The sequence below is a fragment of the Dipteris shenzhenensis genome, chromosome 25, assembly GCF_047967505.1.
Source record: "Dipteris shenzhenensis isolate YYH24624 ecotype China chromosome 25, Dip_SZ_1.0, whole genome shotgun sequence".
Lineage (NCBI taxonomy): Eukaryota > Viridiplantae > Streptophyta > Polypodiopsida > Gleicheniales > Dipteridaceae > Dipteris > Dipteris shenzhenensis.
Genome location: NC_141620.1, coordinates 20,470,101 through 20,497,987, shown reverse-complemented (window position 1 = coordinate 20,497,987; position 27,887 = coordinate 20,470,101). Strand labels below are relative to the sequence as shown.

The window sequence follows — 27,887 nt, the reverse complement described above, 5'->3', positions numbered from 1 at the left end:
CTTGTGAGCCACAATGTGCACATGAAGGTTCAGAATATTGAGGCCTCCATGCATCTTAGGTGAACACAGATGCTGCATAGAAAGCAAACGTAAACTTTTCTTGCCATGTTTGGAGCGCCAAAAAGTCTCCATAACCATGGACATGAAAACTGTCAAATCCCCTTTGTTGAACATAATCAAATGCAGATAAAACTGTATATATGCCATCAAAATAGATTGCACAATACGAAGCCTCACATGCAAGGGCCAAATAGCAAGCTTCCAATATTCCAACTTCTTTTTAAATTTTTCAAGAACCCAATGAACTTGCTGACAACCGTGATCATCCAACCAAGAGGGTAACCAAGATGACGGATCAATTGAGTAGGTTGGATAATATCACCCGGCCATAAAAGAGAATGATAATCTTTAGAGAGCAGAGGCAAGAGCTTGGACTTCTGAAAATTCACACGAAGACCAGCAGCTAAACCATGAAGAGAGAGAGCATGCATCAACGAAGAGAGATCCTGCTGTGTATTCTGAGGAGTAAAAAAGGAATCATCAGCATATGCCTGAGCAATCATAGTACCACTCCCCGAAATTTGTAATCCATGAAGTATGTCCATGGCAACCAAATGATCCATATATTGCAGCATAGGATGGGTGGCAATGGCATAAAGCAAGCGCACGCGCACACACACGCACACACACACACACAAAAAAAAGAAAGTTTATTAAAGTATGCTAAAGACCAATGGGTCTATGAGACTGATAGAAAGACCTAATACAATGAGCAAAAGGGTGGAGCTACTAAGCGAGAATCCGAACCCATGCTAGAGAAAGCTATGTAGACATAGTCAATGATATCATCATACATGTCACCCTAGTCATACAAAATATCCCTGGTATCAAAATCCCATGGAGTAGGCAGTCGGATCAAACGTCAAGATACATCCAATGATGGACTAGATAGTGTAGGCAAGAAGCCCATGATGGATCGATGTTTGCTATCTGTATGAGATGTCCGTCGTGCCCTCCTAGTAGCTATCCGACACCTGACAGTGTTACGGTAACCCCAGTCACGTGTCGAATGGTTACATTTGTGCATTTAGTGGGTGTCGGGATGGTTGTAGGCATGTATGTGTGTCCTATATGTGGGGGCACATGCACGTGTGTGCATACATTACATTGAGAGAGAGAGAGAGATGGTATGATTTGATATGATATTATTAATGTCCCTGGAGACCCAACAGGATCTATAGGGCAAAAGTAAATCGATGCAAATTTTACAATTGCAGATTTAGAACAACAATAGTTGATGTGTTTGCATCCCTAAGCATGCTTGCGAGCGTGTGTGCAACTTTACTGAGAGAGAGAGAGAGACAGAGAGAGAGTTATTCATAAAGGAAATACCCTAGAAAAAGAATGTGAAAAGAATTTAAAAAATGACTCCAAAAAAGTGTTAAGACATGAGACTATGTTATGAACAAGGTAAACTATATTTTTTGATGTAGACTTGATGGGACAGTTTTTCTGAAAAGCTCATCTTTCTAAACAACCTATTCAACAAGCCATTGTTTCGCCTCTCTCTCCTCTTTTCACTCTTCTACGTTTCCCCACTTCACTTTCCATTTTCTATCTACTACAATCTTTGTTTCTAGAAGTGGCAACAAACTACATCATCATATTTCTTTGACACAAGAACTCACACAAGATAAGAACCAGTCTTTGTATCCAAAATTATGGAGAACATTATATTACAAATGAGATACCAACTAATATTGGCAAGGCAGAGTCCAAAACTGCTACATTTTAGTACTGTGTCTTGAACGGTACATAAATCTTCAAATCCTCCACAACACCCTCAACTGAACCTGCAAGAGCTGCTAGGGAAACCAATAGGCAAATTGTACTGACGGATTGCATTATAATCCACCAAGTTGTCCAGCGCTTGATTTTCTTTTGCGCTATGTACATTTCAATGGGAAAGTATACTGTCAAAGGCCAGAATGCTGAAGCTCCGAGGATTCCCACTATGTCATTGAAAAAAGGGAGAAGCATTGCAACGACAGTTGTGAAAATCACAAAAGTTGTCCTCCATACCAATCGGAATAAGTTGATAGTGAATATCCCATAGGCTGGCAGATTTAGTCTGTATTCTTTATGAATGAACTGGCTCTTTGGAAATAAACCTGATATCCAATGTTCCAAAACTGCAAATACAGGCTGGCTATACACCTGCAAAAGCAAGAAGATGTAATCTCTCTCTCTCTCTCTCTCTCTCTCTCTCACACACACACACACACACACACACACACACATTTTTTGGGTGAATTTTTATTGCTTTATATTACAGAATCACTATCCCAAAACGGGATGTGAAGTATGATCTTCAGCCCACTGTTTCCTTCAATGATGCACAAGGCAGATGGATGGTTGTGAAATGTCTTATTCAGGGAGAAATCTTTGAATCTGTTGCTTTCCTCCTGAGATGTCACATTTCGCACGGATGCTTCGTGAGGATACGAGGGTATCCCCCTATCTAGATCTCTACTTAGACATTGTGGAGTTCTCCAGACGTGGAGAGGTCCTCCTAGTTGGGGGTTTCAATGCAAGGACAGGTGCACATCAGACATCACTCCTGGACTTCCACTCAGATCCGGTCCTATTACCTGAGATGGACACAGAGGACTCGGGCTTCCCCCGCTCCTCGGCTGACAGTCGCGCTCCCATTACTGGGTATGGGCAGGCTCTTTTGGACCTTGGACGTATACATGATCTGGTCATCTACAATGGACTAGACCGGTGGCCTGCCTCCTTTGGTTTCACATGTTTCCCACATGGCGGAGGAGCCAGTGTCGTCGACTACATTCTGGGATCTCCTGCTTTAGCCCCACAGATCACTGACTTCCACACTGCACCCTTACCCCCAGGAGCCGATCACATTTACCTGTTCTTTCATATCCTTGCGCCCCGAGCCCCTCCCAGCCACACCCCGCACTACACTACCTATCATGATATATACTTCGATCATAACCTCTCACCTGATTACTCAGCCCACCTAGCCTCCCTCCTCAGACACATAGACACCATACCCTCTCTAGATCACCGAGCCACCCTTATCACCCACTCCCTTCACAATGCAGCCCGCCACATCTTTCCTTCCACTACTCGGTCCACCCGCCCTCCAGCCGCTGGCTCCACCCCTTGCAACAGCTGGTCTGATGACGAGTGCAAAGCATTACGCCGCACACTCTGACTCACGACCCAGCGAAATGCTAGGACCAACCCACGTCTCACCAGGGATTATCGTCGACTAGTCCGTCGCAAGAAGCTAGCCTTCCTGCGCCAGAATGAGGATACGCTACTGAACATTCTGTTTAGTAGCAACTCCAAGGATTTTTGGAGGAAATTCCTAGAACGCCGATCCCCCTCCCCCCTCACAGACACTTCCCTCTGGCACACCTACGCATGCACACTCTATGATATCCCTGATCAGCCTCCTCCCGACCTCTCAGCCACCCCCCGCCCCACTTCTTGTATCCTCTTCACAACCCAAGGAGTCACCCACGCAGCGCATAAGCTTCATAACGGTCGAGCTAAGGATCATGAGGGCATATGCACAGAGTTTGTTGCCTATGGCATAAAAACTCTAGCCCCCATCTTGGCAACGCTGTTCAATGAAGCTGTCTGCCACGGGTTCCCCAGAGCCTGGACCCTGAACACTATCACACCCATCCACAAAGTAGGAGATCCCATGGATCCAGGGAACTACAGGACCATCATGGTTGGACATGTTATGTCCAAGATCTATGCATCAGTGTTAGATGGCGAGGTCAATGCTCGCGCAGAGGTACAGGGGCTCAGGGCATATGGACAGGCCGGCTTCAGGGCGGATCACTCGACTTACGATCACATTTTCACACTTAGAGGGATCATTGAGGAGGCCAAACACAGGAGACAGAGAGTATATTGTTGCTTTGTGGATTTCCGCAAGGCATTCGACACCGTTCCCCGCGCCGGACTCATCAGACGTCTGCAGGAGTTAGGCTACGACTCGGTGATTATCTGGGCAGTAGTAGCTCTCTATGAGCGGGTGACGGGACAGGTCTGGATTGGCACCAGCTGGACCCCAGAGATCACGAGCACTATCGGAGTCAAACAAGGATGTCCCTTGTCACCGACTCTATTCGGCCTCTACATCGACGAGCTCGAGACCACCATCAGGACACTCGGAGGTGCAGGCTACTCTCTTGCGGAGGCTGTCATCCAGATTCTCCTATACGTAGACGATGTAGTACTACTATCCTCTTCTATGATACACATGACTTGAAGGTCACACTTGGGAAAACCAAGGTGATGATCTTCAACACTTCCAGACCCGCTATGCACCGAGAGCAGTTCCTCTTCGCCGGCGACCCTGTTGAGATAGTTGACTCTTACACATACTTGGGCGTTGTCTTCTCAGGCCCGATCTTCACGATGCGCCCGACCATGCAGGCCAGGATCAGCCGGGGATACGCCGCTCTTGCCAGGCTGGAGCGACAGTGCTACCACTCCCACTTCCAGGATCCGCGGACCAAGTCTCTCCTTTTTTATTCTTTGGTCCGCCCAGCAGGCATGTACGGTAGCCCTTGGTGGGGAGTCGACCTTTCAGACACAGAGTGGGCTCGAGTCGAGCGCCTACAGATACTGATGTTTGCTCGGATGATCCGCAGCAAACCATCGGTACCACACCAGATCATTCTAGCAGAGTTCGGTGCCTCACCCCTACAGCTTGATGCGGCTTTTCAGGCTATCACCTATCTCCACAGAGTCAGGGATTTCAGCTCCTCCACCGACGGTCGCCTCCGCCTACCTTGGCTAGCCCTATCCTCCTCTATGGCCTTATCCGTTGATGGGGACCAGCGATGCTGGTATAGTCGTCTTTTCAGTTGGTTCACCCGACTGGGCCTCGACTTAGACCGGTTGCCTCCTTTTCAGTACAGCCTTGACGCCCCACCATCTCCCCTCTCCCCAACTGACCAGGAGGTCAACCGGCTCATTCGAGCAGATCTGCTCTAGCTCCACACTTGGCGGACATGGTTTCTTCACTCCGAGCTTCCTGTGAAGCTCGACTTCTACCGTCGCCACTGCCTCCAGATCTCACAGGATGGCTTCATCACACCTCCGGGTTACACACAGCTTCATCTACCACATGCGCTCCGCATCTCCCTCGGTCAGCAGTTTAGGATCTCGTCACACCGATTACGGATCGAGAGCGGATACACAGAGGGTATCCCACGAGAGGACCGCCTTTGCCCACTTTGCGACTTGCAGGAGATCGAGTCGGAGGAGCACTTTGCTTACAATGTCCTATCTATTATGCCATTCGAGGCCGGTACCACTGCCTCTTCCGCGACGGATTCGGCTCCCTCCCACACATGCTGCAGTTCCCGGATCAGCGATGCCTAGCCGCTTTCTTACATGAGATGACTCGCCACCGAGATACCTCTCTCCGAGCACGGCGACACGAGCAGCACACACAGCGTGAGGACACCCAGCGGCCTATCACTGACTTCTTCCAGTCACAGGATACCTCCTCTCAGTCTAGCCGACGACGCGGACGTGAGCGAGAACCAGAGCCACGACAGTTGCGCCAGTGGACAGACTCACACATCCAGGTCCATGACATCTCGTCTCTGCTCTCTGCCCGCCCCACCGGGGTTACCGTTGCCCTCATCCACAGGGCCACCCGCCGCCCCCGACGATCGAGCTCGACTAGGCCGCGTGATGTCAGAGGCCAATCATCTATCGCAGGGTTTTTTCCGACCTCCCATTTGACGGCCCCTCTATGATTGGTCTCTGACGATCACCACCTGCACATGTATACTATATCTTCCCCCTCTGCCCCATTTTTGGTGCCCCCCTCTTCTTTTTTGTATCATCTGGAGGTAGACACATATTTTTTGTATCAGGACTAGACACACAGTCCTTCATAACCTCTTTTTTGTAGAAACGGTTGGCTGGCCCGTTTTGAGACCGCCACCGTTATGCTCATTGTATCAGTTATCTTTAGTCTCATAGACCTTCACGGTCTCCCAAAGACTTTAATAAACTTTCTTTCTTTCTTTCTCTCTCTCTCTCTCTCTCACACACACACACACACACACACGCACACACACACACACATGCACACACGCACACGAATGTACACATGCACACATTCTAAACCTATTGTAATCTCAAATCCTTATGCTATGTAAGAGTGCTTTGTATGAGATTACTTTCTATAAGTCAGTCCTAGAATTGCAAATTTTCATTAAAATGTGGTTAAACTGTTGCCAGAACTGCCTCAAAACTATGGTAAAAATCCTTTTGAAATCAAGTTCTAAATGGCCTTCATATTTTTGTTGAAACAGGCTTTTCTTCTCTTTTATTTTACCTTTTTTTGCTTGAAATAGACTTCTATTAAGAATGAAAGTAACAGCCAAGAGAAGGAACTCAAGGCAAAGATGCAGCTTGAAAGTATGAAAAACCTGTGGTCTCAAAGAGTTTGGATAGATGAAAAACTAGATACTAATCAAGACTGTGGTTGGAAAAGCCAGCTCATGCCTCTGATGGTCTCAGAAAAGAAAGAACAGCCTCTCCACTCTTTGAGAAAGATCTTCATCCTGGTCAAAGCAGGCCTAGAACAACCTTGCATCCTAGACCAAATAGCCATCTGCGCAAGCAGATCTACTCAGACATGAAGGTAAGTACAATGGAAAAAAGCCTCTCATCCCATTTAGAACAAGCACTTGATGTGAAGACACAAGTACAAGAACAAGGTAAAGACGGAGAGCAGGCAGACCTGTTCACAAGAAGAAAATAATGTATGTGTTGGATGAACACTCCCTTCTTTAAAATGAATACAAGTACAAGATTTACGAGGATCCACAAGGTACAAGGGGATTAGGAGACAAGGCCACACATGACACTTATATGCAACCCCTATCCATGTGGCCTCAATATGACTGCTTTACTACTGTACCACTAGTACATGGCATGAGATTTGACCTCTAAGAAGCAGATCTTAGATACATCTACCAATGGAGAATTGTGAACTTGCTTTACATCGTCTCAGATACCTTTCACGTTGACCTCATTTTTCTCTGTGTGTGCAACTCACTAGTTCACAAATTCTCTCCTAAATACATGCAATATTGGATATTTTGTTCCATATGACATTGTAATAATTATTTATATTCCTGCACGGCATCTTCAAGAAGAAAAATAAGGTTTAAAATATTGAATGCCTATTACTCTTGAATACTTCTGAACAATTCCAAAGCATCTTTGATCTACTTTCAGCTGTGGGGTACAAGGACATCAAGTAACAAATCTTGTTGGAATCACAGATGATTGATAATTGAGGTTTTAACATATATTGAAAAACAATAAAAAGAAATGAAACGATCTCAAACAACAATATGATTGCACGTGAAATACTAACCTGGTATGCTCCAATCAAATGTACAACAACACAAGCATTGGCGAAATCAACTAGCCAATACGGATTGTAAAACCCAAATCCTGTTAAAAGGTTCCCAGGGGCATTGTTTCCAAAGGCGGCATACCCTATGCATCCTGAAAGCATGTAAAATACTGTTGTAGTAACAACTCCAAGAAGTGTTGCCTTTTTCATGGTTCCGTTTTCTGGAGGCGGTGATTTTATTGTATCCTGTACTCAAAGATGCAACACATGTATATTAACAACTCACAAATTAAAATATACGGGATACAAGGCTTAATGCAGATTGATAACATCACTATTTTGGATAATTCGAATGTGATACTAGAACATCAAAGAATAGCTGAAGGTTCAAATTAATCTGTCTTATCAAACACAATATAACAACATTAAACACATGATGTGCAGAATCTTGAGAGATTGATCCAAGAAACAGCCACCATGCTCATTGCCATGTCATCAGAAACTGGTCGCTACCTGAATTTCAATAAGGATCATTGAGAAGGCATATGCAAATGCAATATCCCCAAGAGCTTGAAAAACCAGCCAAATCTTCTTAGACTCTGAAACATCGCCAATGCTTACTCCACTGATAGTGCCATATGAATGGCCAGGTTCTGCAAACTCCCACTGAAAAGTTAATAAAATTACTGTAATTGCATGTTCTTAACATTACAGAAAATATCTGTTTACTATCCCTTCACCTCCCACGAGATTATCTCCCGCCTCTTTTTTGTCTACAGTTATTAGTTCGTTCAGTTCATGTACAAATTGTGGATAGTGGATTATAAACTAGAGATTGAATAAAACATGAGTGATCTTCCTTCAATTTATGGAGGTTGTGAGTTTTCAAAGCAGGTGATACTTATACAACATCACATAATAACTTTAGAGAAAAGATTAAATGCAACATCTCCAAGAGCTTGAAAAACCACCCAAACCTTCTTACACTTGAAAATTCAATTGAAAAATTAATCTAATGAATGTAAAATCTTGTTAAATCTGTTTGCTCAATATTTTGCTTCGTTTGCCATTAGAATTTCTCCCCACTGATTTTTCTGTAGTAATTACTTTTTGCATTTAAGAAAGCTGGATTCTTGGGCCTGTAAACTAATATTTGAGTAATTTAAAAAAATCTTATTTTCAGCATGTTTGGATCTTTTGAGTGTAATCTCTTGTCACCAATGCCTTCGTTGATGCAAATATTATTACTCTTGCCTTTTTGGACCATCTTCCCTACCTTCTAAGCAAAGTCTAGGTCATCGAGAAACGATAAAAGGGATCTTTACGGAAAAAAAAATCCCCCAAGAAATGAACTTCTATTAAGTATGATAAAAGCTGTAAAAGCCTCATACAAAATTATGCAGGAAAGCCTCCTCCCCACAGCAGTACATAAGGAGCCCTAACTCTTGCCCCAATTGGCCATGAGGGTATATACGATATCTTGCCAGATCACTAAGAGTGACTGAGAGACATAAGTATGACTCCAATCTAAAGCCTTTGTGCATCTAGATCTCCGAATCTGCAATGCAATAAGACTGGGAATCATCTCTCCCAAGCTGAGCCTACAGAAGGAGAATGAGGGCTGTGCAAAGATGCAGGCACCCCTAGTGTGCTCTATTCACTATAGACTCTGAAGATGGCCTCGTTTGGCATTCTTGGGGGTGTATACACATCAATCTCATTCCAAGGCAAGTGCTGAAGTGAATATCCACTATAAGGCTAAAGATGCCATGGATTACCCATGGCAATGTGTACATCGTCCATCACTAAATACTTTAATTGTATGGAGAATACATCCTCAATATGCTTGGTGCTATGTTGTCAATCTAACTAGTCTTTAATCTTGTGCAACCTCATAAAGGCCGACCTCTCCTTGCTACTCCTAAAGGCCGATAACCTCTAAAGGAACATGTGCTAGAGAAAATACCCAACCAGTGAACTATGTACCCTCAATCTGATATCCCCTAAAGCTAGTCAAGGGATGTAGCTGCATCAAGCAAGTGTCAAAAAATTTCTAAGTAAAAGTGTGATGCTCAGGCAAGAAAAGCTCGTTGAAGACTCTCCAAGCATCTACAATGGAGGCTGGTCCCCTATCCATCTAGACTACTACATGATTCTTGAGTAGCCTATTGGACATTTTAAGTCATCAACAAAAAGCTTATGTCACATGATGGGCTGCCCTATCTCTCTCATATGAACCCTTGAAAGGGATGCTCTTAGCTATCAACATCAAGATCTATTGATATGCTATCAAAAGAGGAGAAGAGGAAGGTCTAAATTGGACATTTTGCCTAGAAACACTCTACATTGGACAAGACCAAAAGTGTTGAGGCCTCTCTCATGCGAAGGCAAGATAATAGTACTCCAACCCACCCTACCCTTACCCTTGCTCCGTCGCACTGCCCCTAGCCTCCCTTTAGCCTTTCTGCCCCCCCCCGCCCCCCCCCCCTCCTCCCCCTATGGCTCCTCTGGTTTAGCTTGGCCCTAGACATCAAGAGGTCGCTGAAGCGTCACTTCTTCTCTAGCCAAACAGCCCTGATTGTGACAATGGAGGACATGTTGCCGCTCCTGTCAACAAATCGGTTGGGTTTTTAGGGATCTCTTTTGTTGTGAATCCCTCTTCTCGTTTCTGTGTTTGGTTCACTCCCTCCCAGTAGTTTCGTTTGTTCAAACTTTTCAAACGCCTTCCTCAACTTCACACTGGCGCAAGTTCGAGATTCGAGTTTCTTGAAGGCTTCAACATCTCTAGCCCGGTGTCAGGTTGGGAAAGCAAGCATGCCCCCAGAACAAAATGGATCCCCCCCGCTTTTCTTTTCGCAAGCTTGAGCATGGGGGTTTAATTTATTGCCTATTCTTTGATCTGTCACAAGGGCTTGGGATTGAGTTTTTCTCCCATCTCAAGACATTTTGGGGTTTCTAATGGTGAGGATCGAGAGTTTCTCTCCTCCTGTCTATTTTTGGGGGGGGTTTGCGGAGATCATGGGATGGATATGACTCTCCCATCTCTACTATAATCGCTTGGTTGCAGTTTTGAATGGATTAAATTACTGTTTCACGTATATATAAAAATTGGAACAAATTGCTCATTGGGGGTATCCATGACTATTTGGTATTCCAGATATCTAGCAGTGGTGCCTCCCTCCACCCATGTAGCCCATTCAATTGCTTGCCAAAATGAGAAGATATTATATAAAATGCTCTTGCCTTGTAAGAAGCTTGTCTAAGTGTCATCTATGAGGTCCGCAAGGAGGAGATGACAGGTGAGGCTTACTACCAGGCCAAGACTTTAAAGTCATTGCCATGGAAGATGATAGGCCTCCTTTGGGAGATATGTGTCCTATCCCCCCCTTTGGGTGAGATGAATGAGTCCCTTTGAAAGGTACAGAGGCATGATATTGCTACCCCAAAATCTCTGGGAAGGCTAAAGCAATGTTAACTCTGACAAAATCCTAGTGGTTGATGAAGAAGGTACGTGTGATGCCATCATCACCTAGGCACTTTGCTTTTGGCAAGACAAAAAGTCTCGTCCTAAACTCCCATGTCGCAAAGGGGATCTCCAAGTGATCCCTCATCTCTAATATAGCATGTTATATATTTGCAAAATTTATCTACAAAGTATCAATATTCTTTGATCAACTGAATAATCATTATATTTTATGACAGCCTCCTAAATTGGCTCTTATCTTGTAAGACATTAGACCATTTTCTATTTGAGTTGGGATAGAGCCAAATGGTGCACATCAAGGCAAGAACCCCACAAACATCTATCAAAACTAGCAGCCCACACACCATAGCTGAATATATATTGGGATGACTTGGCAAAAGAGACGGACAGATTTACTCTCTCATCTCAAGGCAATTGACGAAGTACACCCCGCCAAAATGAGAGTACCATGGACATGTTTAGGTTCTATGAGGAAACAAAATATGCTTAGAAAACTCAAAAAGGCATTATTGTCCTTCATGGCTTTGAGAAGTATTAAAGGCCATTACAGGAAACCGAACACCAACTTTACCCAAATTAAAAACCATCACAAAATTTTGACGGACAGAATGTGCACATGAGATTGCACAAAGAATCCCAGGGAACTATGCCCAGACCTATGGCTAAGGAGGCGAGAGAGAAGTTAATTCCAATGCCTTTCACCTTAGCATCTGACTCCAAAGATGAGTAGCTATTAGCAAGACATCAATGCAGAATTCTATAGGTGAAGCTGCCTAGATGAGGACGTCAATAAATCAGTTCATACAATGTGCCCTATTTTGAAGACCAAGACCACCACTGTGACTTGCCAACTCCAATAGCAGCCAACTGAAGCAATCCAAGTTCCAACATAGAAACTCCCTGCTGGGACACCAAAAACCAACAGTTCACACAAAGTTGATGAAGAAAGCACAGCCCCATCATCTGGAAAATTTCAGAATATTCAAGCCACAAGAACCACACCAAAAGTTTTTGAGCAACCTGCATTCTAGCAGATTCACAATAGTAAAATCTCCAAGCAACTGTAAAGGATTGCAACCACAATATCAAACTTTCGAGTAGCCAGAGTGGGCGGAAGCATGTTTACACTTGGGCCCTACAGAGCACGATATGGACTAGGATGCTTTGGCAGAAAAATAAACACACAACATGCACCATGAAGACCCGCATCTGGAAACCACCCACAATTGACAAAAAGCTTCAACAACATGACTAAGCAACAGGAAGCAGCAGCAATGACCCTGAAAAGGATCCACTTAAGCTGCATTAACCAATGGCATCAAAATTATTCATATCTGCCTTCAATGAGGTGTAGACAAGGAAGGAGAAAGGGAGAACAGGATAAGGGAGATGGGAGGTGAGACAGTGAGCCCTCATCATTAGCACTACCCAAAGTCAAAGGTTGTAGATCAAAGCATGGGTTGAAGCCTAGGTTTTTCTTCTTTAACAATCTTTAAAGTCTCTTATGAAACATTAACATTTTGCAGAATTGATGTATCTTGGCATTTATACATATACACATACACATACATACATACATACATATACATATATATATGTATATATATACATATCTATATATATATATGTATATATATACATATCTATAGATATATATGTATATATATACATATCTATAGATATATATGTATATATATACATATCTATAGATATATATATATCTATATATATCTATAGACATGTATATATATACATATATATCTATCTATATATATCTATAGATATGTATATATATACATATGTATATATATACATATATATATATATATATATATGACACGACCCCAGCACTCCTAAAACCTCTGACCTGCAAGCAAACACAAGAATACTCCAAACGTGAAGAAACTGAGCAGCACCCAACCATGACATCTATGGGATGCGATCCCGAATCAAGAGATGTCCCCTCCGAGCCACGAAGCCCCTTGCGCGTTCTTGGCAAACCGGTAATAAAGTCCATGGAAATACTTTCCCATTTTTTACAAACTTGACTCGACTTAAGGCATCCGCCACACTATTCAGCGAACCCTTTCGATAACATATTTCAAAATCAAAATCTTGCATTAACTCTGTCCATCTAGCCTTCCATCCCCTCAATTCAGACCCATCACACACATACTTGATTGACTGGTGATCGCTCAATACAAGAAACTTCGAACCATACAAGTAGTGTCTCCAAACTTTGAGCATACACAACTGCATAAAGTTCTTTTTCTAGTGTGGGCCAACGATATTGGTGTCGTCTAGCTTCTTACTCTCAAAAGCTACAGGTCTGCCCTCTTGGAATAAAGCTGCCCCAATCGCAAAATCACTCGCATCGACCTCTAAAACATAAGACCGGGTAGGATCGGGTAATGTAAGAACGGGTGCTTCCTTGATAGTTAACTTCAAGGTTCAAAAGCCTTGTTCCATGCATCATTCCAAGAGATTTGGCTGGGTAGACCTGCGTCCACGACCTTTCAATATGTTGGTCAAGGGTGCCATGATGTGTGAATAATCACGCACAGACTTCCATAGAAATACCGTGAATCCTGGGAAAGAACGAAGTTGTTTCACAGTCTGAGGGATAGGCCATTCTAAAACCTTCTGGATATGATCCAGATCAATGCTAATACCTTCAAAAGAAATCTTGTGTCCTAAGTAAATGATCTCCTTCATAAAACCTTCTGGATACGATCCAGATCAATGCTAATACCTTCAAAAGAAATCTTGTGTCCTAAGTAAATGATCTCTTGGCATAGAGCTTATGCCGTCTTAGAATAACTAAGACAATCCGGAGGTGTTCCATATGATCCTCTAGCGTTCGGCTATTTCGGCTATATACCAAGATGTCATCTAAGAACACGACAACGAATTTGCCTAGAAAATCTTGGAACAAATCGTTCATCATTTGCTGGAAGGTGGCAAGAGCATTGGTCAAACCAAAAGGTAATACGAGAAACTCCTAGTGGCCATACCTAGTTCGGAATGCAGTTCTATGTGTTTAGCATAGATATGGATTTGGTGATAACCCGTACGCAAATCAATCTTGGTGAAATACTTCACTCCGGCCAAACGGTCTATCAAATCATCGAAACAAGGAAGAGAGTATCGATTCTTAATTGTCACTTTATTAAATCGTTTATTATCCATACACATTCTCCACGAAGTAACTTTCTTCTTTCTTAAGAGGATAGGTGCTCCCCAAGGTGATTTACTTGGGCGAATATAGCCCATATTCAGATAATCCTGTAGCTGTGAAGCTAACTCATCCTCCTCAAGCTAGCTCCTCCTATAAGGTGGAACACTAATGGCCCCAGGTACTAAATCTATGCGATGGTCTACTTAAACCTTCCGGCAGTTGAGAGCAGGGAATACATCCATGAAATCATCTAACAACGTTTCTCAATTCACGGTGTTTAAACACACTTAAATCATTCTTGTTATTAACAGAGACAACAAATGAAGAAAGCAGAATCAAAACACACTGATACACATCATAATGAGAAGTGTTTAATATATTCCGAAGCTGCATCGCAGATACAAAAAGTCCCTGAGAAGAGGGAATATTATCACACTGAATACAAAATTGGGGGAGCCTGCTGCTGCTCCCCGCTCCTCCTGCCCCCCTCCTCTGCCTGCTCCTCCTCTCCCCGCTCCTCCTGCTGCTCCTCCTCACTGCCCCCTCCCTTCCCTCCTCGCTGCCCCCTCCTTTCCCCCGCACTGCCCCCTGCGCGCTGCCCCTCCCTCCCTACCTGCTGCAGCCCCCCCCCCGCTACAGCCTACTCCCCCGCGCTGCTGCCTGCACATCCCCCCCGTCCCCTCCCCTCCCCCCCGCTCTTCCTTGCTCCCCCCCCGTCTCTCTTTGCCTCCCCCTCCCGGCCCCCTCTCCTCCCCTCTCCTCTCCTCCTCTCCTCCACTCCTCCTCTCCTCCTTCCCCTCTCCTCTACTCCTCCTCTCCTCCCCCTCTCCTCCACTCCTCCTCTCCTCTATCCTCCCCTCCTCTCCCTTCCTCCTCCTTGCTGCCCCCTTGCTGACTCCTCCTTCCTGGCTTCTTCTTCTCTCTCCCTTCTTCTTTCACCCACTCCTTCATCTGGAGTACCCCTATTCTCTTATAGGGGTCTCCTGGGTTTCAGAAAAGCGGACGGAGTTTTTTATTTTTTGTGTTTGAATCGGCCAACACACCTCGATTGACAATGGGTTCCCATTCAGTCAATCCGTCTCCACTCACACCAGCCGCAAGAAATGTCACTTTTTCAAAAGACAAGCTGCAGCAGTTGCAAAAGGATTTGGAGCATGAGTGTTCCACGACTCTCTTCACACGCATTCATGGCTCCCACCCCTCCAGGTCACAAGCTAGAGATTGGATGCTGGCGGCGCTTCCTCAGGAGTTTGCCCCCCACCTTAAGGATGTTTGTTTGTTGGGACGAGGTTTCTTTCAGGTATGTCTAGATTCCCCGGATGTCACGAGAGACCTACTACGGGCCGTTTTTCTACTTTTGACCCAATTGAAGAGGACAAGCAGGGAGTTTCTGTTTTCATCAGGTTCCCTGGTCTTCCCTCACTTTATCACCGGCTTCTTTCAGTTATTGGCGAGAGGTTTGGTGTGATAGCAGAGATCCCCCCCTCTTCTTGGCGAGCCCTCTTCAACTGCTGAGGCGGTCAGGATGGATGGGGTGCCCAGGGTTAGGGTCATTGTCCAGGACCCCAATATTTCAGATGACCACATCATGCTACAGCGACCCGATGGGTCTTTCTTCTGCCAGAGATTTGAGGTTGCAGGTCGGCAGGACCAATTCAGGATTTGCAGATCCTTGGGGCACTTCACTAGAGATTGCCCAAAGAAGAAAAAGAGGCCCAGAAAAGCAACTAGCTCATACTATCTTACGACAGAGAGCAGGAGCAGGACCTACCGCTCCACAAACATGGCCTCAGACACGGGCTCCCCCCCCTCCTAGGGCTACTCGAGTCCCTTCTGCACCCCGCACCACCTCTGGCCCACGGTGGGTTCCGGTGGCGGTTAGGCCCTCTACTTTAGTTCACACCTCCACTTCTTCGGAGTCTACCCCCTTGGAGCCTCGGGAGGAGACTAGTGTTCAGGAGCCTTGTTCGACTCCACCCTTGGATCAGGCTGTACCTTCCTCAGCAGCCCAGGTTGTTGGCACCTTGTCCGCAGCACTTTTTGATCAGGATCTAGTATAGGTACCTCCCTCTTTAGATAGAGGGAAGGGGGTCTTACATTCTCTTCCTGATTCGGTAGGAATCCTTCGTACCCCCTCCCCAGGACTGGCTCAGCGGAACTCCTTTTCTGCTCTGGAGGACCTCTCTAGCCTCCCAGATGATGATTTTGTATCCTCTACTTTTGGAGAGCCAGTTATCGGCATCCCTTTTGAGAGATCCTTCTCTCTCTCACCTGTGGACTTTCCTCCCCTTGGACCTCGTGTGTATGGCAGGAGGTCAGCTCCGATAGAGGTTTCTTTTTCCGCCACCAGGTCGGGTAAGGTATTCCAACCCACTTCCTCCCGCCAATGAGGGTAGCCAGTTGGAATATACAGGGATTGGGCAGCATCCCTCATCGCCGTCGCAGACAGCTGATCAGGAATCAGCTCCATCCAGGTGTTTCAGGTGGTTCCCTAGACATTCTTTTTCTTCAAGAACACAAACTGGATGTCAGAGATTGCTCCAAGTCAGGTAAGCTTCTCTCAAGCGGACTTTTTGGCTTCTTGCCTTGTGAACCAGAGAAGGTACATGTATTTCAGTTTTAGATTCTATTCTCCCTCTGGTCATTGGACACGGTACCATAACCCCCTCCAGGGCCCAGTGGGTTTTACTTCTGATTGACGGACGTAAGGTTGGTTTCCTCAACCTCTATGCTCCGAACAACAGAGGGGACCGTGTTTTGTTTTAGAAAGAGTTGCTCTCGTGGGCTGACGTTGCGGATTCGTGGATTATTGGAGGTGACTTCAACATGGTTGAGGCACCTTCTGATAAGAAAGGGGGCAGAGAAGGTGATATCCAGTCCCTTGAGAGAGCAGCCTGGGATGCCTTCTTGTTCAAGTTCAGTGGCAGAGATGTTTGGTCAGATGGTGCATTTCTTATTCAGTCTCAGTCACTTTTGTTTTCCTGGTCGAACCATAGGGTGCAGATGCCTATCCATGCTCGGATTGACAGATTTTATGTGGGTGATTGGGCTCTTGATAGAGGGGGGACAGTTTGCATTGCACCCGATGTTTCCACTTCAGACCATTTTCCAGTAATTTTGTCCATCTCAGAGCCTCATCTGAGAGGGTCTCATAGTATCAGGATCCCCGACGCCTTATACATGGATGACACTCTCACAGAGGCAGTGTTGGAGATCTGGGTTTCTCATATGCAGGGGGGGTGGTCGGTCCTTCACATGTGTCCACAGCACTTGCCAGTATCAACGACTTTTATCACTCCGTTGCTAGTGCTTGGCGAGGTGAGGTACTCAGGTGGGAGATTGGTATCCACCGGCAGTTGGCAACCTTACAGAGGGAGGGGCAGAAACGACCATCAGATGCTTGGATACAGGAGCGCCTTGCTGCGGCAAGGGCTCACTTGCAGACTTTGCTTGATCAGAGAGCAGAGTATGCCTTCCATGCACGGGAGTCCTTTTGGATACAGACGGGAGGGAGAGTCAATAAACACTTTTTCTCTACACTTGGTCCCAGACATAGTAGAGAGAGTGTCAGGCAGCTTATTGACTCTGACGGCGTTTTGCAGACCGTCATGCACTTAGCGACAGCTTTCTATGCCTCCCTACTTTCCGCAGATCCTAACACACAGGCCAGAGAGGTGGCTAGAGATGAAGTTTGGCAGAGTTTACCTGTGTTGGTCACCCCAGAGATGTTATGCTCACTTGATGCACGCTTTACCAACACAGAATTCAAGACTGCTCTCTCTGCCCTTCATAAGGGCAAATGCCCTGGTTCCGATGGTCTTACTCCTTTTTTAATAGCCTTTTGGGATATGATAGGTGATCATATTACTTCAGCCCTGCAGGGCATTTGGGACTCGGATGAGATGCCTGACTCACTGACCGAGGGACTCATTCACCTTATCCCGAAAGGTGGCAACAGGAATTTTGTATCCCATTGGAGACCCATCACTCTTTTGGGCACTCTTTACAAAATCCTTGCCAAGGCGATCAGCATCCGATTACAACCCCTTCTTCCAGACCTCATCCATGATACTCAGACAGGCTTTGTGCATGGTAGGAGCATTTTTTATAATATCTTTTCCTTTTGGGAAGCCACAGAGTGGGCTATGCAGAGTGGGCAGAGGCTGGCAATTCTACTCCTGGACTTCAAGAAAGCCTATGACAGAGTAGATTGGGGTTTTCTTGAGGGCACTCTTCTACGGTTTGGATTTTTAGATGCTTGGATTAGAGGGGTGGCCTCCCTTTACAGATCAGCCCACAGCCATGTTTTGATTGGAGGGGTAAGGGGTGACAGGTTTCAGATTTTCAGATCAGTTCGTCAGGGATGCCCTTTAGCCCCCTTCCTCTTTCTTTTTGTGGCAGAAGCTATGAGTATCTTCCTTAGATCTCAGGCTGAGCTTTTTGGGCTGAGATTGCCCTTGAGATAGGAGCAGGAGCTTCTTGACTGTGAGTTGGCTGATGACACTGCTATTTTTATTGAGGCCTCTTCGCAGTCACTTGATTCTTTCCGGACAGCCTTGGATATTTTTTGCTCAGCTGCAGGGACACACATTAACTGCCATAAATCCTTTGGCTTTTGGATCAGTGATGAGGACACCCAAGGATGGGGAGTTGACATTGGCTTTTCTTGGATTCAGAGGGGTGTTCCTATCAGGTATTTGGGATGCCAGGTAGGATTGGGCATCTCTCCAGCACAGCAGTTTGCCCCAGTACTAGAAAGTATAAGGAAAAAGCTCCTTTTCTGGAGCTCTGCCAAACTCGACCTTGCATCTAGAGTTGTGGTAGTGAACCAGGTTCTCTTGGCCACCACCTGGTTTGTGTGTTCTTGCTGGTGTGGTCTAGGGATTGCATCACTCAGCTCATTAGACCAGTCAGGAATTTTTTATGGAGTGGACTTGATGGCACAACAGATGTTACAACGAGGGTGGCCTGGGAGACCATTATTCTCCCTACATGTGAAGGGGTCATTGACCTGGACTTGCAGTGCAGGGCATTGCTTTGTAAGGTGGTGGTGAGGGGACTCATGCCTGGGCAGGAACCTTGGAAGGATTTCTTTTTTGGATGCATTCAGGCTTGCACACCAACCTTGAGAGATGATTGGGTGGACAGCCCTCGCTGGATTTTCACTTCCGCCCCTCTAAGATCTCCTGCCTCTCCTCTCATGACTGCCATCCTGAAAGCTTGGGGGAGCTTCATGAAAACTCTTCGAAGGATTCCACCTTCTACCGTCGAAGAGATTGATAGGCAGCCGATCATTTGGAATGATAGTATTCTTGACGAGCATGCCAGACCACTGGGCACTTCCCATTACATGCAGTGGTCTAGATGGGAGAGAGGCCCCGCCTACACACTAGGCACTTGGAAAGCTTTTATTAAGCTACCTGAGGATCAGAGGTTGCAGTCCATGAGTCACCTCAGAGGGGTAGCACGCAGGATTCAGCAGATAGGTGCAGCCATCCCGATGGAATGGACAGTTGAGTTGCCTATTACTTCCACCACTTGGATGGGAGCTTTTTCGAGGACATCAGTTCCTTTACACGTGATCGCTCTTCGAGGTCTCGGGGAAGATGCACTGGTCTTTGACGTTGGGGATGAAGGTATACTCTCTACATCCAAGGATGTTATTCTTCTAGAGGTTGCCTTTCAGCCTGTCAGGATTGCTGGTTTTGTGGACCATGGAACGGGCTTACAGTGGTACTTAGACCCCGACCCTCTGCTCTTGGCCTTGGGATCCTGGAGGTTGTGGTTATATGGAGGTGCACCTATCAAGTGCTTGCAGTGGGACCCAGGAGAGTGGGAGTGGATAGATCATGGGCATCGAGAGAGGGGGATTCCCTTCTTTCGTTTCACTATTGGTAATGCCAAAAGATTTCAGCTGAACAATAGGGGTTGGATTCCCTCCACAGCCCCCCATTGGGAAAGCTTCTTCATCACCGCAGATTTGCGTAGAAATTTCTGGAGGAGGCTCTGGAAATCCCTTAGAGATAGAAAGATCACTCTTTTCTTTTGGCTTTCTATTCATGGAGGGATTGCAGTGAACCTGTGGAGATCATGATTTGGGGCTGATCCCACTTGTCCTCGCTGTCATTCTGCAGAGGAGTCAATGCGACATTGCCTTTGGGACTGCAGTCAGGCGAGGAATGTTTAGAAAGGGGTTGCTCGGATACTCAGCATCTTTCATACTTCTCCTTTCTTCATGACTTGGGGCTCGGTCGCATGGTTATCCCTTACTGGGCCCCAGGTGTTTTATGAGGGTGAGCCTTCTTCTTGGGCACTCTCGGTCCGCCGGCAGGTGATAGAGCCCTGCTCTCTTTAGGATGTACCACTTACTCCCTTCAGAGCTTCTCATGCTTCAGTGGACACCTCTTGGGAGATTTTGGCTAGCATTTCCTCTTGGCACATTTGGAGAGCCACATGTACAGAGGCCTTAGATGGCACCCAGATACACCCATCACAGGTGTTCATGGGTATTTGGACTGACACGGTTCACACTTTGATAGCCATATGGGCTAGCATGCAGGGCCCTTCATGAGCAGCCTCTTCTAGAAGGACTATATTTCTTCGAGTTTGGAGGGGTTCTCCCTTTTTCTCGGAGGTTTCTACCGGATTGAGATGGCACTATTAGCCTCAATCCTTTCTTTTTGGCTCTTGAGCTTTTCGTGCATTGCATGATGTATCCCGTATGGAGCTTGCTCTAACGGTTTTCTTTAATACTTAATAAAGTCTCTTTTTGCAAAAAAAAAAAAACAAAACAAAATTGGGTGTCCTTATCCAAAAAAGAAAGAGTATGTTCCTTTCATCCAATCCGAATATCGTGGGTTTTAAACCACTCTATTTCGATTAACAAGTCCACATGCTCCAAGTGCATGACATAGCACGTAAGAGCCACTTTGTAGTCAATATTGCGATCCCAAAACTGCTTCCCAGCTAGAAGATGCACCTTGTAGGTGTGATTGCTAGGTATCGTGGAGAGCCCCATCTTCTGCACAAGTTTGTAATTAACAAAGTTGTGAGAGCTGCCCGGTGATAGGACAAAATTTGTATCAAGTTTTTGAGTACTGTAAATAGCTGTGGGTAGGCACATAGTTGTACACATCTAGGGTAGGTGTGGGCTTTTGGCATTTGTGGATTTTTCTTTCACAAGCATGATGGACTGATGTATAGTTTTTTGAGATAATAAAGTATGTTTTGCAGGGACTTCATGGGAAATGATGAAATGCAATGTGGTTGTACCACACTTCTAGAGCAAGGGTATCCAGTGTGCGGTCAAGCGAAAAGTTTTTGGGGTCATGCAAGTCATGAAGGGTTTTTTTATATTTTCCTGAGTCAATGTGCACTTGCATGTTACAGGAATTTGATATGTTATTGTGTCCATGTCAAAGGGCTTTTCATGTGTGTGTATGGGGTTGCATGCAAGCTTTAATGTGCATGCTAATGTGTGTGGGAATTGTGTGACTAAAGGTCCAAAATGCGCATTTAATGTGATTCGGGAGAAATGTCTTGAGAGTGGTAAAATGTCACTGATGAGGTGGCAAATTAGGCTAAGGTGGCTGGACTGATTGGGAAGGCATCCTGCTCATGCGAATGTGGCTACGTGAGGAAGAAGGGGAGCTTCTAGATAGCGACGTGGCGGCTAGGAGTTGAACGACGGGAGCTTGCTGGAAAGATTATTTGGCTGCATTTGACGAGGGGCTTCTGAAAGAGTTGGTGGTGGGAACGACCAGACAGTCACGTACACAATCACCACCGCAGCTTCCTTGGCTCACAAAGCTCTCTTCGTCACACACACGATGTGTGGGATTTCGACTGCAGGAACTTCGAGTATATGGGCTCCAGGTGATTCGTGTTGACGAACTTTATGGCACAGTTGGCTCTGGCTAGAGTCTTGTAGCAAACTATGTGGCAGTTGCTTGAGGTGCTTCTGCCAGCTGGAGGTTTAGAGCGACGCAGAGGCTTGTGAGCGACAGAGAGTATGCACCATGCGCTTCTTGGTTTCGTGGGGAAGGCGTCGCTACTACATAGGCTGAAGGACCTTGAAGAGGCGTGAGCTCCATGAGCTCTATGAGCATGAGAGAAGTCGTGAAGGTGGAGATGAGTGACGAGCTATAGCAGACTAGCGTGGAGAGCACTGGCTATTGCTCTTATTGGGAGCTGCTGGATTTGAGGAGGATGACTATGCGGGCAGTTTGTTTTGGAAGGAGCTATATGGCTGTGACGTCATTTCTGCTGGCTGGAGGTCCTTGGACGGAGGCTGTGTGTGAGTAAGAGGGTGCTGCAATGTGCACACGGGTTGGCTAGTTGTGGTGTGAGCACTCAGTTGCTTCAAAGCTGGAAATAGTGAGGCCTTTGGCCACAGGTGGGTGTCGGGTGTTGCTACGGAGACTTCAACTGATAGAATCTCCAGAGATGGCGGGCTGCATCATTGCTAGTGCTCGATGATGATCTTCAGAAAGATATGATAAGATTAGCTTGTGGGTTGATATCTTAAAGAGTCACGAAGATAGCCTTCATGTGGGCTGTGGGTTCATAGTATTCTGAGGCTGATTGTTTTCTGAGTTTTGGGGGGAAGTTCAATTCTAAGTTCAGTCTATTTCGGGCTGTGTAGTCTTTTGTCTCTCTTTGAGTCTGTGTGATCCATGCTCAGTTTTTTTTTTTTTTTGTGGGGGTTTGTCTCGGTGCCTATTACAAAGCCACATACTCTCTTCTACGAGCCCACATTGTAGCTGATCCCTATGAAGTCTCAGCTATCTGATGTGGTGAAGTACATAATTCTTGGTTGTCTTTTCTTTTTTTCCTTATCATCTTTTTTGGCGATCCTGCTGGGGACAGGAGGAGTTTTGAATTGAGATTGGGTAACTCAAGACAAAATGGCCCAGAAGAATCGGCTGGGGAATGTTGCTTGAATTTCTGTGTGGTTAGGGATTGAAACTATGAAGACAAAGCCTCGCGTGAGAGTGATTCATTGTGACTTATGTGGGGGGTGTGGACACAGGAGAGATAGATGCCTTGATGTTGAACTTCGGGTGATACGTCTCCGTGCTAAGGTTCAAAAGGCTTTGAAAGTGATTGCTCTTAGGAAGAAGAATGCCAGTCAGATGCAGGGTAAGCTTTCTTCAGTAGAGTGATTATTTTTGCTTTCTTCCCTAAAGAGGTTGGGTGGTATTTCTGGTTGGAAGTGTGTTTGAGATAAGTTAGTCAAGAGGAGAGATGCCTCATGAATTTCCTCGATTTCACGGATTGCCCAATGAAGATCCAGAGAGGTTTTTAGAGTGCTTGGAGTTCACAGCTCTTATTAAAGACAGGAATGCTCCAGAAGTCCTTCTTCAGATTCTATCCTTTTGTTTGTTGGGAGAAGCGAGAACTTGGCTGCAGACTTTCTCTGCAAGGATGCGTGATGATCAGGGTGCTCACAGAAACCCGACTTATCTAGAGGTGAGGACAGCTTTCCTGGACAGGTTTATGTGTGTTAGAGATCCTGATGGCATTTCGAGAGAGCTATGTTTATTGCAGCAACAGCCGACTCAGTTAGTGGATGAGTATGTCGGTAAGTTCACTGTGTTGTGGAATAAATGGCACGTGGCCTTATTACCTGAAGTTCCTCCCAGAGTCATAAAAAAGGATAGGTTTGTTGCTGGTCTAAAGCCGGAGATTAGGATAAAGATTGAATGTAAAGAGTTGGTCACTTATGAGGATGCTCTCAAGGTAGCAAAAGAGAAGGAGAGGAAGCAGATGAGATTGTCACAAATGATGCAGGAGATGCCAATGGTTCAGCATGTGCCTGAGATTATCTTTCATGTGAACCCAGAAATACAGAAGCCTGAAGTTAAGAAGGAGGAGAATATAAAAGAAGAAATTCATGAAATGTCAAAGCTTATGAAGAGTTTGAGTTTGAATTTGATGAACGGTAGGGGAAGAGGTAGATCATCGGGTGGTTATGGCAGAGGCAGCATGCCTTCTTCAAATAATTCAGGACCGTGGCAGGCAGGACGAGGTCAAGGGTCATTTGCACTTTGTGTCCAGTGCTTTAATTGTGGAGAGTGGGGACATTACAGCACACACTGTGATAAGCCTTCTTGTGCTGGAGGTGAATGATCATAGTGTAGAAGTAAAAGATGCAGGTCAGCTTAGTACCTCTGGAATCCATAAAGCCACTGCAGAAGAGAAAGGGAAAGGTAAGGCAGGTACATTTGGCTTGTTGGAGTTGGAGGAAGTTGAAGATGTCATGCCATTAGGGAAGAGAGATAGAGAAGAGGAGGTTGGTCCGAGTGCAAAGAAGGGAAAGCAGTCTGAGGAGATGATGACCTACCAAAAGAAGAAGAGCAGGAAGCCCAGAAGGAAGTATAGAACTGCAGATTATCCCATGGGGAAGGAGCAGGGAGATTATGATTTGGTGGAAGATCTTTTAGAGAGGAAACCGGACATTACATTTGCTCAAATGATTGGTCTATGCCCAAAGCTTAAAAAAGAATGGAGGCGGGCTGTAAATCCAGCAAAGAAGAACTCTCATAAAGGTACAATTAAGCTGATGTTTGTCTCAGAGTTGCCGGACCTTTTACCTGCTATAGAAGCCTGGCATGTTTTGGAGAGGCCTATATAGATGGAGGTGCACAGATTTGTGTGATTACCCAGGCTTGTGTGGAAAGATTAGGACTGAAGATATCCCGCTCCTCTACTTATCGCATCAGAATGGCAAACCACTCCAAGGTGAAGACTTTAGGGATAGTACCTGGTCTGGAGGTTGAGGCATTCAGTGTTTCATGTCGAGTGGATTGTCATGTGATGCCTGTGGGGTTGGGAGCCTATCCTTTGATTCTTGGACGGCCGTGGTTGAGAAAGGTAGGTGCAATTCAGAATTGGTAGAAAGGAATCTTTTCTGTACATACGAATGGGAAGAAATTGAATTTTGATATGGTAAGCAGGGCTTTTCAGATTCAGCAAGTGAAGAGGAAGACAGAAGTGAAACCAGCAGTGAGGATGAGTTCGGTGACTTCAGAAAGTGATGAAGGAACAATAGCATTGGTGGATTCGGTAGATGAGGATTCACAGGTGGATTTTGTGGGAGCAGCAAGGTTCAGTGAGGAAGACGTGGATAGGTTTGAGGTTATCGAGGATTTAATGCAACCCAAATGTTCTCAAGAGTCAACCCAGGTGTTGATTGAGCAATCATTGAATCTTGATCTCAATGTTGAGGAGAAAGAAGAATATTTGAAGATGTTGCAGAAATACCCCAATTTGTTTATCACCTCTTATGAGGAGATTAGGGGATTTAAAGGGACGCCTCTGAGGATTGAGCTGAAGGAAGGTGCCAAACCTGTTTTTCAAAAAATAAGGAGATTAAGCCCGGAACAGAGAGATGTGCTGAAGGAAGAGGTAGATAAGCTTCTCAAGGCAGGAATAATTTATCCTGTAGTTCACTCTGATTGGATAAGTCCTCTGGTCATAGTGCCAAAAGGTGTAGACAAATGGAGAGTCTGTGTTGATTACAAACCTCTGAATGCAGTGACAAAGAGAAACCACTATCCTCTGTCTTTTCTGGATGATATTCTTGATAAAGTGGCGGGTCATGAAATGTACAGCTTGTGTGACAGATATTCAAGGTACTTCCAGATAGCCATAGCCTAGGAAGATCAAATCAAGACTACCTTCATTACCCCCTGGGGCTGTTTGTTACAGGAAAATGCCTTTTGGAGTTACCAATGGCCCCTCGCACTATCAGGAGAATTCAGATTGATTTTATCACCCTTCTTGGATAAATTTTGTAAAGTGTTTATTGATGACATCTGTGTCTACAGTGGAAGAAGGGAGCACTGTGGAAAGCTGGATCAGGTATTCTATGAGATTGATAATAATGGTGGTCAATTAAATCCTAAGAAGACTCAGTTAGTTCGAACCAGCATTAAAATATTGGGGCATATTTTATCTGAGAATGGGATTGAGCCGGATCTAGGTAAAGTAAAAGCTTTAGTTATGCTGTCCTCTCCTGAGAATACCAAACAGTTGCATACCTTTCTCCAGAAGGTGAAGTATCTATCGAGATTTATTCATATGTTATCTCAAATTTTGTACCTTCTTCAGCAGGTGGTAAAATCTGAGCCTCTAAAATGGACGACAGAGAGTGAAGAGGTGTTTGAGGCAGTTAAGGAATCCTTGACTCATATTTCAAGTGTAAAGCCACCACCTCTGTGGGACCAGATGCTATTGGTGCTATTCCTTTGCAACAGGGAGAGGGTTCCAGATATATGAGGCCAATCTACTATACCATTAGGGTGAAGAGTGAAGTAGAAAGGAAGTATTCAGCGGCTAAATTGGTCCTGGCTAGCCTCTTGTATGCCTTAGGAGATTTCGGTCTTATCTATTGTCCAGACCTTTTGTGGTTCTCACCTCATGTTCACTACTGCCTCATATGTTGAATAGTGCAAACATCTCCAAGAGCATGATTAAATGGATAGTAGAGTTACAGGAGTACTCTTTTACCTTCTTGGTTGAGAACTCTACCAGAGCTTCCTTGGCTGATCTCCTCACCTATAAGGAAGGACCTATTTTAGTTGAAGATGTGGAGAAGAACACTGACATGAATGAAGAAAAAGTACTAGAGGATGCATTTGTTTCACTTTGATGGATCTTACAAAAAAAGTTTAAATAAAACTACAAGAGGAATTGTCATTTATGATCCTGGAGGAAATGAGATTCGGAAATGGGAATTCAGCTTGAAGCCAGCAGTAATAATGAAGCTGAATATGCAGCCCTCTTCGAAGGTTTGAAAGTATGCATTAGTCTGGGTATTAAGAGACTCATGATTAAGGGAGATGCTTTGTTGGTTGTGAAGCAAATTTTAGGTGTCTGGAAGGTTTAGCATGTTCATTTGAAGAGATGGATAGGCGCGGTGAAGAAACTGTTAAATCAATTGGATGCCTGGATACTCCAGCATATTCAAAGAGGTAAGAATGTAAATGCACATGATGCTGCGCAGGAAATTACAGTAGCCTATGTTGATGCAATAGGAGTGCAGTGCGAACAATAGCTGGATGACAGCTATCCTTATCTACACTAGTTCGTGGCTCAGTTAGTATGCCACCTTAGTTAGTTGAGTTTGGTTTGAGACCCACATATAGGGTTCTTCTATTTCTTTGTACTTGAGTTCTTTTGGCTTTCACAACTAAGAAGAGGAAAACTGTTTTCAGCCTCCACCTTTGTGTGTATTCCCCCATTGTGATTGTGAGAAAGCCTCAAGTGAGACTCCTTCCCTCTCTCCCACTATCTTCACATGCAGGAACCCTTATACAAAGGAAGGGAGACATTAGCTTGTGAGGAAAGCTTCCTGTTAACTGGTAAAGTGCCTGAAGAAGTTCTGAAACAAAGAAAATACAGATTGAGCACTCAGTTGCTTCAAAGCTGGAAATAGTGAGGCCTTTGGCCACAAGCGGGTGCCGGGTGTTGCTACAGAGACTTCAACTGATAGAATCTCCAGAGATGGCGGGCTGCATCATTGCTAGTGCTCGATGATGATCTTGGGAAAGATATGATAAGATTAGCTTGAGGGTTGATATCTTGAAGAGTCATGAAGATAGCCTTCATGTGGGCTGTGGGTTCATAGTATTCTGAGGCTGACTGTTTTCTGAGTTTTGGGGGGAAGTTCAATTCTAAATTCAGTCTGTTTCGGGCTGTGTAGTCTTTTGTCTCTCTTTGAGTCTGTGTGATCCATGCTCAGTCGGTTTTTTTTTTGTGGGGGTTTGTCTCGGTGCCTATTACAA

At 45.2% G+C, this 27,887-nt stretch overlaps 1 protein-coding gene across 1 annotated transcript in view; it reads right to left on the bottom strand.

The window, feature by feature from the left end:
• Positions 1-1,718: 1,718 nt before the first annotated feature.
• LOC147885580 (amino acid permease 3-like) overlaps positions 1,719-27,887 on the bottom strand; it is a 38,519-nt gene continuing 12,350 nt past the window's right edge. Inside the window, exons 5-7 of the mRNA XM_087396822.1 lie at positions 7,949-8,088; positions 7,454-7,681; positions 1,719-2,217 (exon numbers count right to left, since the gene is read on the bottom strand). Coding sequence (XP_087252948.1) covers positions 1,792-2,217; positions 7,454-7,681; positions 7,949-8,088 — 794 coding nt within the window. The 3' untranslated portion in view covers positions 1,719-1,791. The remainder of the gene's footprint in view (positions 2,218-7,453; positions 7,682-7,948; positions 8,089-27,887) is intronic.